The sequence below is a fragment of the Cicer arietinum genome, chromosome 7 (assembly GCF_000331145.2).
Source record: "Cicer arietinum cultivar CDC Frontier isolate Library 1 chromosome 7, Cicar.CDCFrontier_v2.0, whole genome shotgun sequence".
In the NCBI taxonomy this organism is placed as follows: Eukaryota; Viridiplantae; Streptophyta; class Magnoliopsida; order Fabales; family Fabaceae; genus Cicer; species Cicer arietinum.
The window spans coordinates 19275788-19287243 of record NC_021166.2 but is presented as its reverse complement, the minus strand read 5'-3'; the positions used below and the strand labels follow the sequence as shown (position 1 = coordinate 19287243).

The 11456-nt window shown below is 35.3% G+C and overlaps 1 protein-coding gene across 1 annotated transcript in view; it reads right to left on the bottom strand.

Moving 5' to 3' along the window:
• LOC101508711 (protein PHYLLO, chloroplastic) overlaps window positions 1-11241 on the bottom strand; it is a 44819-nt gene extending 33578 nt beyond the window's left edge. Inside the window, 12 exon segments of the mRNA XM_073370894.1 lie at window positions 34-204; window positions 346-912; window positions 1867-1965; window positions 5422-5616; window positions 5701-5805; window positions 6279-6347; window positions 6455-6514; window positions 8052-8153; window positions 8760-8876; window positions 9006-9123; window positions 9762-9970; window positions 10758-11241. Of these exon segments, the coding sequence (XP_073226995.1) occupies window positions 34-204; window positions 346-912; window positions 1867-1965; window positions 5422-5616; window positions 5701-5805; window positions 6279-6347; window positions 6455-6514; window positions 8052-8153; window positions 8760-8876; window positions 9006-9123; window positions 9762-9970; window positions 10758-11120 (2175 nt within the window). The 5' untranslated portion in view covers window positions 11121-11241.
• Window positions 11242-11456: the final 215 nt, after the last annotated feature.

The window sequence follows — 11456 nt, the reverse complement described above, 5'->3', positions numbered from 1 at the left end:
GGAAATGCTCCACATGCTCTTTGAATGTGGAACAGTAGCCTTAAGTAAACAGCTCACAAAATCAAAAATGGTAGTTTGTATCCGGTGAGTTACAATATGTGATGGATCATGACGAAGTGGATGCTTGTCAACCATAATATATGAAAAAGGAGCACATTCCTCAAGAATTTGACAGACGCGTTTGCTGGTTATCCTGCTTCCTATCTGGACCAAATACAAAAACGTGGAACTATAACGAAGTAGATTGTGTCCGAAAATGAATATGAGAAGAAAAAGTACAGATATATTAAGAAAAACTATACAAGGAAATACATGAATCAAAAGAGATCGGTGAATAAGTATTACCTGAATAACTACATCAATCTTCAACCATCTCTTGACAGAATCTGAGAGAAGAGCATGATCAAGATTATCGACAAATATAAAGTTTCTTTCCATATCAGAAAAAGAAGTTAAAAGCTTTCTCAACCGCAACCCTGACAGGATATCTGCTACAACAGGCCATTGGAGGTGTTTAGCCAAAAGCAGAGCAGCCCACATTTCATCCTCTGTATGGATTGCACCAAATAGTAGAAGACCATTCTTTGCTCTTAGAATCAGATTTAAAACTTCAATCATTTCGCCAGAAGCATTTATACTTGGATGATATAGTTGCATATGAATATACTTGGTAAATGGGTCAGCATTAGTCATCCAGAAGTCTAATCCCTTTAAACAGCTTGACAACCATTCGAGGGGACTGCTTTCCAAAGGCTCTCTAAAAGGGCAGTTAATATGCACGGGACCACACGGAGAAGAAGTTGCCCGATGTACAGCAGAATCAAGAGTAGTAAGTACAATCTTTGCAGGAATCTGATCTGTGGGTGCAGGAAGATTAAAGAAAAATCTCACAAAAGAACCAAAATGGTTCACCTGATACAGAAATTCACTGTATATCTTGAGTAACAGTCAAAACAAACTAATATACCATTTGGAACAACAAATCTACATGCCAGAGAAACTAACTATATTTGTATTAAAAAACAACAGTATATAATATTTATACAGTTGTCAAAGTTAATGCAGAGGATACAACAGTGAATTATATTTTCCAACATCCACAAATAATGATAGAGAATGGATCTTGGGATATTGACAAGGTTGCTGCTTAGTGGCCTGATGCATCTTTTTTTATATAAAAAAACTTAGGGTGTGAAGATAGTGCCCCAGTCCAAGATAGGAAAAACCTTAGGGATCAATGAACACATACAAAGAGATTTACATTTGTCTCTCCTCAATACAGGGCTCAAACATCTAACTACCCTTTTTTCTCCTTGTAAATAGAAATGAAAGGAAATTCCAAGACGTATTCTTGGTAAAATTGTTCCACGTTAAGATAGACATTAATAGAAGGATAATATTCTCCTGAAAACATGAACATCTCCTTTTTAACAAACCAAGAAGAAAAATGAAACAAAAAATCTAAACAATAATTGAGAAATTATATCAAAAAACGAATATGAATTGAGGTTAAAGCAACAAGTTATTTCATATGCCTTTGTCATCTATCTTCAATCTATGGTGCACAAGCAGAGAAATTTATTCCACTTTCTGGAAGAAAAAGCATTTCAGAAACCAATTTGAGGTCAAACATTATATATCAAAGTAAAAAAAAGAGAATAATGTCCATTAAAATACAATTCATAGAAAATTAAAAACTAATGCAAATTTTTTCTGGTTTGAGAAAGTAAATGAATCTTGGAGGTCTTGCCTATCTCTAAACCCCTGAACTCAGCATCATATCAGTATAACCATCAGTGAACCAAATAATATGTTGATATACACATGCAATGCATCACAATATGTAAGAACATCGATGGCTTTAACCTGATCAATTGCTTGGTTTGCTCCACAATCCAGCAGCTCTGGAGGTCGATCTGCTGTAAGTAAAATAAGCGGCACAAAATCTTGACTTGCCTCCACAACCTGCCCATTTTATTACACACTTAAAGTGATCAAAATAATATTTGTATCTCAACTATCTTGAGCTACATATCCCTCATGTGAATGAATACTACAATTCAAGTTGATGAGAAGGAAAAGAGATGATTATGAGAGTGGGAAACACACTAACTGTTAATAAGGATAATTTCGTAAAATTACTATTTTTTTTCTCTTTTATTTATAGTCGTTTCTTAATTTTTGAAATTAGCAAAAACGACACTCATTGTGAGACGGAGGAAGTATATACATAGTCATAAATATAGGGATTTACACTATCCTAGCTCAAGAGGTGAGGATTTTCCAAGCCTTATATGGACTACTTTGTCATATCTCTAGTCAATGTGGTATCTCAACACATCCCTCACACCCAAGAGTGGACATCTGAAACATGGGCAAAAGCAGGCTGTCCAATAACAACACCCTATACACCCAGGACTAGACACTCAGAGTGCAGACAAATATATGTGGCCCAATAATAGATTTAGGATACGCTCTAATACCATCTTGGAATTTGGGCTTGTTGAAGTTGTGGGATTTTAGAGAAAAAGATGAGAGAAAATAATAAGAGTTTGAATATTATTGATAATAGCTTAATGCTGACTTGATTACAAAAGACTCGATACTAATCTCTATTTATAGAGAAACATAGACTCAATCCTAAATCAGGAATATATCATAATAATAATGAGAAATATTCTAAGATATCTCTATGATTATAAATTGATCCTATGAAATAACTCAAGATACTCTAATATAATATAAAAGATATTATAAGATATTTTCTAATATTCTAACACTCCCCTTTAAGTTAAAGCTTACTAAGTTTTAGTTTGTTACAAGAAAATAATGTTTTGCTCTGCAAAATAATAAAAATGATGAAAAAGCAACTCAGGGATGCAGGTGAAGTCGGAGAGAATTGCTATAAATATAGCCTAGCTAGATAGCTGATATGATCATCAGCCTGAGAGAAATTCATGGCAAGTAATTGAACAAAGCAAGGTCCGTTCTTCTAAAAACTGCATTTGGAAGCTTCAAACCAATAATATTGGAGAGGCGTGCTTCAAGGAGAGAAAGGCAAAGCCAGTACATCTGGGACAAAGATGGGGCCAGTGCATCTGGGACAAATTGTCATGCTAAAGTGTTAGAATGACCATCAATGGAAAAATAAGTCATCATTAATATGATTCATCTGTGGGAAAAGGGACACCACCCGAATAATCGTCGGTGGGAATAGAAGCCACTGTTATAATCTATTAATAAGAACTAAACTGCATGACAAACACCAAAGAGGAAGCAGCGCGACTCTAATGAAACGAAGCCATGATCGATTAGCGGAGTGAAAAAATGCATCCAAAATAGGAGAGACAATGGTTGTTTCAGAAAACTTGCTGGAAAACTTTTCCAGTAGCGACGGTAGGCAGCAGCAGACGGCGGCAGCAGATCTACTTGCATGAGAGATTAGCATCGTGTGTGACGGCTTTTGGCGACGCACTTTCAGGCATGACCTAATCTGGAGATGACGACACTGTTCACAGGAAAATTTGTCGGAAATAGTGGCAGCGGCACAATAGCAAATTGAATCGAAAACGAATGAAACATGTCGGAATGTTGGAAAAGAGAAATTATGATTATATTCCCTAACTATTGGGAATTCGACAGCGGAACAACGGCAAGATTGTTCAAGGAGGATCGAAATAGGTTCTGATACCATGTTGAAGTTGTGAGATTTTAGAGAAAAAGATGAGAGAAAATAATAAGAGTTTGAATATTATTGATAATAGCTTAATGGTGACTTGATTACAAAAGACTCGATACTAATCTCTATTTATAGAAAAACTTAAACTCAATCCTAAACCAAGAATAAATCATAATAATAATGAGAGATATTCTAAGATATCTCTATGATTATAAATTGATCTTAGGAAATAACTCAAGATACTCTAACTCTAATATAATATAAAAGATATTATAAGATATTTTCTAATATTCTAACAGGGAATTGGCCTAACTCTATGTAGTTAATCTCAGATAGAAAAAGCATAGTGGCCGACCCCCCAAAAATGCTATAGCAGTATGGCATCTATGTCTATGTTTAGGGAAACAATGCAAACATTTATACCGTACACATAAAAAGCTCAAAATTAAAGACAGATAATTAATAATCAAAGTTCATCGTTATCAATATTCAAAACCAATATAAAGCAAATAAATTTTAGCCTCCAAGGCTTAAAAACATTGAGCATTGCTTTAAGGATTTGACTGTGACTTGGTCAGAGAAAAGAGAAGAGATGGAGGGACATTTCAGTGTCAGAATACAAAACAGAGAACGGCGACAGCACATAGGGAGAACCTGAGCAGAACAGAAGAACGACCACTTCCAAGCAAAACAGCCTGAACAAAGGAAGAACCATCACAGAACATTACAACCTGCATACAAAAGGAAAACCTGAGCAGAGCAAGGAGGGCCACTGAAAATCAAACAAACAATCGCCGGAAAGTGCTACAAAGGAGAAGAGAAAAAGTGCTTCAAAGGAGAAGAGACAAACTGTGTTCGGCTGTTTTGGATGAGAAGAAAACAAATGAGAATAGAGGAAACGTATGAGCCCTATTTCATTGTAATTCAGGATTTTAGCGGAAAAATGACCAAAAAGTAGAGAGAAAAAAGGAGGGTGGGGAGTGGCTATAAATTGGTGGCATAATTTCACAGGGACTTCACCATAGAGGCCGCTATGTCCACTACTTGCAGTACTACGTCCCCTCATCAAAACTACGACGCTACGGAGTCTCGCGTAGCGCCTAGGGGCCGCTATGCCCCGCAACGGCCTGATAGCAGCTATTGACTACATAAACCTAACTCAACATCAAAAGCTGGCCCAAGAGGTAAGGGATTATCCAATCCCTGTAAGGACTACTTTGTCCATATCCGAAGTTGATTTGGTATCTCAACGCCCTAATTACCATAATTACATAGAATCAGCCAATAGTTACCCTATTTACATTATTTCTGACAAAAGTAAAAACTAAGTGGGAAAAACCAGCAAAGCAACCTATTAGTCAAATCCTAGAAAATAAGGATCCGCCCCATCCTAAAATTAATAATATGATGATAAAATCCCGTAACACAAGTGTTGGAAAGTATCTCCTATTTGGTGCCATTATACATTGGTTTTTATAGTTGTGACTGCGATACAATAAGTTTCCTTACTTTTCCTTAATAATGTAGATCCCAATATCAAACTGTAAACCTTGTATATATATATAATACATGCTGAGGGATTCCTCGTGCAATTCAGTAAATATTAACCCATCTCAATGACAAGTATTAGTGGGAGCTCACAGAAAGACAACAAACTGAATCATTAGAATTAATCAATTATTATGCCATTCAAGATGACAAATAAATAATGTCAAATGAAAATTCTATATAATGGAACTCACAGCTGGAAGAAGGTTTGAAACTGCAGTGCCTGATGTTGCTATTACTACTGCTGGAACGTGAGAACCTCTTCCATATCCAACAGCATGAAATGCAAGTGAACGCTCATCAAAGCATGAAATACAAGTAATTAATTGGTGGCTTGCAGCAGCAACAGCGAGTGGGGAAGATCTAGATCCAGGTGCAACACAAAAATACTAGAAGAGAGAATAAATCAGGATCTTCCATTTTAGGAGAACAGCATATTTATAATGATTTAACAGTTTATCAGTTCATCTCACCGTCAAACCAAGTCTTGCACATTCTTCAACTAAAAGTGATGCCCAAACAGCATTGATATTGGCACTTTTGTTCAGTGAGTGTGAAAATTCAGTGGCATGATCCAACTGATAATAAAAGAGAGACATTACACGGACAAACATCATCAGACTTTACTGTAGTGTTCTTAAGGTAAATCCTAAATCTACTTAATGATAGAACAAAAAATAAATCTGATCCTAGAACTAGTAAGCATGTTTTTTATCCAAGAGAAAGTGCATAGCATAGGTGCATGCTTTTTATGATAGTTAAAGAATCAAGAGAAGAAAAGAAATATGTGTTCACTACAGAATTTAGACACAAACAATCGGGGCTAGGTTTGGAAATTAGGTCCTTCTTCTGAAATTAAATGCGTATTTCTTCTACTGCAGCCAAGTTCTGGCTTGTCAACCTTTACTTTTCTGAATTGCCGTCATTGCTAATTTAGTATATGCTCAAGAAGAGCCAGATAAATAAAAATTATTGTCCATCACTAAGGCAGAAATGTCTTTTTTCCAAGTATTTTTGGCAGATATACAATGAATATTTCAAGTAAATGTACCATATTATTTGAAACAGTGAGGGTTGCTGAAAGCCTGGCACAGAATTGACTAGAAGACGGAGACTCTTTCTGCGATAGAGGTGATCAAAACTAAAATTGTTCAACATCCAGAGATTGCAGAAAAATATGCAGATGAAAAATCAAAATTTCAACTGTGTATGAGAAAAATAAGATACCAGTTCCATGATGTTCCCCACACTTTCTCTTCCTCCCAGTGCAACAGTGTTCATGTAGACCTAGCAATTCATTCAGACGAGGAAACAAGCAATGAAAACAACAGAAGTAGCAGTTACAAATACTAGATACTTATACGACATGCACAAATGCAGGGATACGAAAAAGTCTTGAACAATAAAGAAATATGCTAACCCTAATTCATAAAAGAAATATATATTTATGTAAATGCATAATATTTGTAAATAGATGTTGATATTGGTGCATAATATAAACTGTTGAGAGTGCCAGATCGACTAGAGATATGGCCTATGCAGTGCTTATCAAGCATGGATAATCCCTTACAAGTAGGTTTTGTGGGTTGAGTTGTGTCTAACCCAAATTTAAGATGGTATCAGAGTCTACCCTAGGTCTCTTATTGGACAAAGATATAGGTTATTCCACCCGTATTTGTCCACGGTCCAGATGTCTAATCCTGTGCGTGAAGGGTGGGTAGAGATCCATGTTATTCCACCTGCATTAATCCACTCTTCAAATGTCTAGTCTTGAATGGAATTGGGTGTGTTGAAAGAGCCACATCGACAACAGATATGGCCTTATAAAGCTAGGTCAATTCTTATCTTACAAGCGGTTTTGTGGGGTTGAATTAGGCCCAATCCAGATTCTAAGCGTGTGTTTGGTTGGAGGGGAGGGAAGATGTTTAAGTTTTTGTATATGGTTCAAATTTTAGGAGGGGAGGGGAAGAGCAAAATCTCTCTTTAAGTCGGATTTGTTCTCCCTCCATTTTGGAGGGATTTGGAGGGGAGGGGCTCCGAATAACTAAAAAACCATTTAAAATCCCTCCCCTCCCCTTGAACCAAACACAAAACTGTTAAAAATTTATCCTCTCCCCCTCCCCTCCCCTCATTTGAACCAAACGTGTCTCTACTTCCCTCCCCTCCATAAATATTCAAAGTTCTCTCCACCTTTTATCTAAAACTCATAATGCCAGCAGTTAAACATATGTCATAATCAGATATGAGTACAACCCTAATACTCTAGCAATTTTGGAGTATGTGAGCTTCATAGTTCAACAGTCAGCAACTTAGAGCTAGCTTGAGGATTCAGAAATTTTTGTTAATATAAAAGAATATTGGAACCATAGAACCATTCAAATATATAAATTGAAAGACATAGTAAAGCAATAAATAAAGGAAAAACGGAACATTTAAATGAACTATATACCAACTTTGCAATAAATGAATTAAAGGAAGGATGTATAGGGGAATAGAATCCCTCTACAAAAATCCCAACCCTTTTGACGGTGAACTTGGATGCCCTTGGGTAAAACATTAATGATCATGTGTCTATATTTTATTCCATAATACTATAACTATCTTATAGCTGAAATACTCAATAATCAAATATATACACTATATATATATATATATATATATATATATATATAAAAGGTTAAGAAAATAGCTTCTAAGCATTAGTATTTAACAAGACGTCAAAACCTATGAAAAAGAAAGTCCAGAAGATTAATAAGATAAACAAATATTTACAGCTGGTTGTTTCAAGTAAAACTTACATATTAGGAAAGAAATGAGCTTATACCCTTGGAATAGATCTATCTTCTACCAAGTTGTGTTTTCTGAGGGCAGCTCTTACGCATTTGGATTTCCCCGCGCTAGAAGAGGACCAGACATGACTTACAACCTACACAATGAAATATAATATCAGGCACACATGAGTTCCTATATTTGAATGTATTTACTCCCTGTAGTTCATCATAATTCAAGAAAACTAATTATGAGTATTAATTTATATTACAAAATGTAAATACATAATGTACAGGGAATGTCACACTCGGTCTCTATTTTGTGGTCTCTTTTTTTATATCCTACCTTCTTGCATACTTCAAATCCATGTTGTGAATGATTTTTTCATCTATGTTCTTGATCTCTGTTTGCAGGTCTATAGTTTAGTATTGATTAAGAAAGTCGTTAAAATTGAATAATTTAATATTTTTGAACAAATATATATATTATATTATCGTATAAATTATTTACCTTCTTTATTAATCTTCGGAATAGCAGTCACCCTGCTACCCGTAATCTCTCAGTTCGACTATAGCATATCTTGGATCAACCTCTATAATCTCTCCTTATTGTTATTTGTACTAGTATAGCATCTCATACTTTCTAACTAACTCTCACTAACCCACTAATTAATTAATAGTGTTATCTATCAATAACTCATAACACTGGTATATGTAAATAAACCAAACTAAACTAAAACATATAATGAAGGCGTTGCAAGTACCTGGTTTAGTGAAACTTCGAGCAAATGAAGAACTTTCTCAAAATTAGAAAGGGAAAAATTATCCCATGCAAGTGTCATTGTCAGAATAGAAACATTGTCCATCTCAGCTAACTCAATCTGTCATGACAAAAATTACAGTTAAAATGTCAGTAATGACATCAAACATTATTGTAACTTTGGTGACAATAAGTATACAGAGTTAGCAATTTACGTTAATCTATGGCTATAATACTGATAAACCTATACCTGGGGGATGAAAAAGCTAAAATAACCATCCTCGCGATTCATGGAAACTGAAACATTATCTAAATTTATATCCATAAAACCATAGGCCACTATATCGGTAGAATCAGTAGAGATGTATCTGCAGAAATAAATTCATTATTTGGTTAGTTCAAAATAAGTCAAATTCCAAGTTTAACCAGATACCACCACAATTAACTTATAAATGAAGTTCCATGGCACCTTCTGATAAATGTTTCCGTGAGCTGCTGATACATATGGCATGAACAACAACTCAAGTTCTGCTTAGATCCAAATATGTCTTAATATTTCCCCTCACCCTTGATCCACCATAGACTACACCAGGGTTTATGCCTCAAGGACAGCAACTACGCATTTACATCCATTGCTGATTTTTAAAGGTCGGTTTTTAGTCAATGCACTTAAAATATTTATAAACTCGTCTTCTCTCCTTCCAAATCCTCCAATATACGAGAGGAGCCATAACCGAATAAGAAGGGAATTTGTTCTCATGCCCTCCAAAAACAAAGATCAATCAAACAAGAAAGATTTAAAATAATCCTTTCACTCCCTTCCATTTTACCCTAACCAAACACTATTGTACTGTAATGCCCTCCACTCACATTCTAATTCTTATAGCCATGTGTCTCCTTAGTATATCCACAAAGAGTCAATAAATATTAACTTGAATATCCAGCCATCATGGACAGGGAGAAAAACGGAACCAAAAGGAACAAAAAAACGATTGAAGTAACTGACCTTTTGATCGAACTCTTGTTTCCAGGGGAAGAATGTACAAAAGAAACTGCAGCACCAACGCCAAAAACTCCACGGCTTCCGTTCACATAGAGTGACTTATACGTGGGACTATCCATGTTTTTGGAAACAAAAATCAGAGGAAACACTACGGATGACTCCGGTTGACAGCAAAACCAACTCAACGCCTTAGGACTCGGAGGCACCACCACCTAAACAATCAAACACACACATCCACATAACAGAAGATCATCAGTCTGACATTTTCTCCCCAACTTCCAGTTGCTTTATACGACCTCACAGGATACTATAGGATATCAATTTCATTATTTGGCTTCATGTTAAAGATTTGGGGTTTTAGTCAATTATAAAAGCAAAAATATAATTGATAATTTGATATTAACTTAATAATAGTAACTTGATAAAAGTTTGATAAAATAGACTAAACATTAAGCCTAATTTATAGGGATACATAGACCCGTGATAGTAAATAAAATGGAAAATCAGAAAACAAATAATGATAATAATAACTATAATGGAAACTAATACTAAGAGATACTCTAAGATTATAAACTAATTTATTGGGATACATAGACCCATGTCACGCAGTGATGTCACAATATAGCCCGTGTCCAAGCATGCTAATAATATATGTTTGGATTCATTTTTGTAGGAGGAAAGTGTATAAGACACATAGAATTGACTTAGAAATTTTCAGATATTCTCAGGTAGAATTGTTTTACTTCCAAAATAGATTATAATCTGAAGATAAGTTTTCACGTTGTCTCGTCAGGTGATTTTTATCCTCAAATTTATTGTTGAACTCATTTAGACATATATTATTTTAGATTAAAGCATTTTTAACCAAAATCAATTTTCTCCAATACAGAACATAATAATTGACTCCACATTAGCACAACACAAATTCCTACAAAAAGAAGCAGAATATAGTACAACGCTGCATTGACATTGATGTGTGAAATAAATAGGAAGAGATACCTGAAACCTAAGGAATCCAGTAGAGCAAGAAGGCGGGGACATCTTCAGCATTTCAAGAGCATCCTTGAATTTCTGAAGACCTTCTTCCAATGTAAGCGCGGGAGGAAGAGTCCGCGTTACACAGTGCTCGAAAACCACTTGGTATTCTTCTTCAACGTCGTCGTTTAGAGACACTGGTACATCGAACCTAACTCCTCTAGTAACACGAGCCATCGGGAGGAGTCTTCGAGTAACTCCATTGCCCAAAGCTGCTGAAGGAGAACAAGGAGAAGAAGTGAAGGAATGTGAATTGTGTGGGAGAATGAGAAACGATGAGCCATTGCAGAGGGTTGAGGATCGAAACGGTGGTAGCGGTAAATACATTATTAGATTAGAAAGGAAGGAAGGGGATAACGAAACAGTGAATTTCAGTGAGAAATGCAAGCAAGATATGGTTATGAGTGTTTTTTTCACATTTTAATAAACGATCGCCTTTCACTATCTTACCCTTTGTTGATGCCTTTTTTTAAAAATAAAATATATGTGATATCCTATCCAAGAGTTTTAAGACCGTTTTTGACTATTTGTTATTGTCCATTACCACACTTGTTCGCATTTAGCTGCTATAATGAATTGATTTTTGCTGGTTACACATTTTAATTTTCGGTTACATTCTTGACTTTAACTAGTTTTACACAAACTTCATCTAAGTTTTTTTAT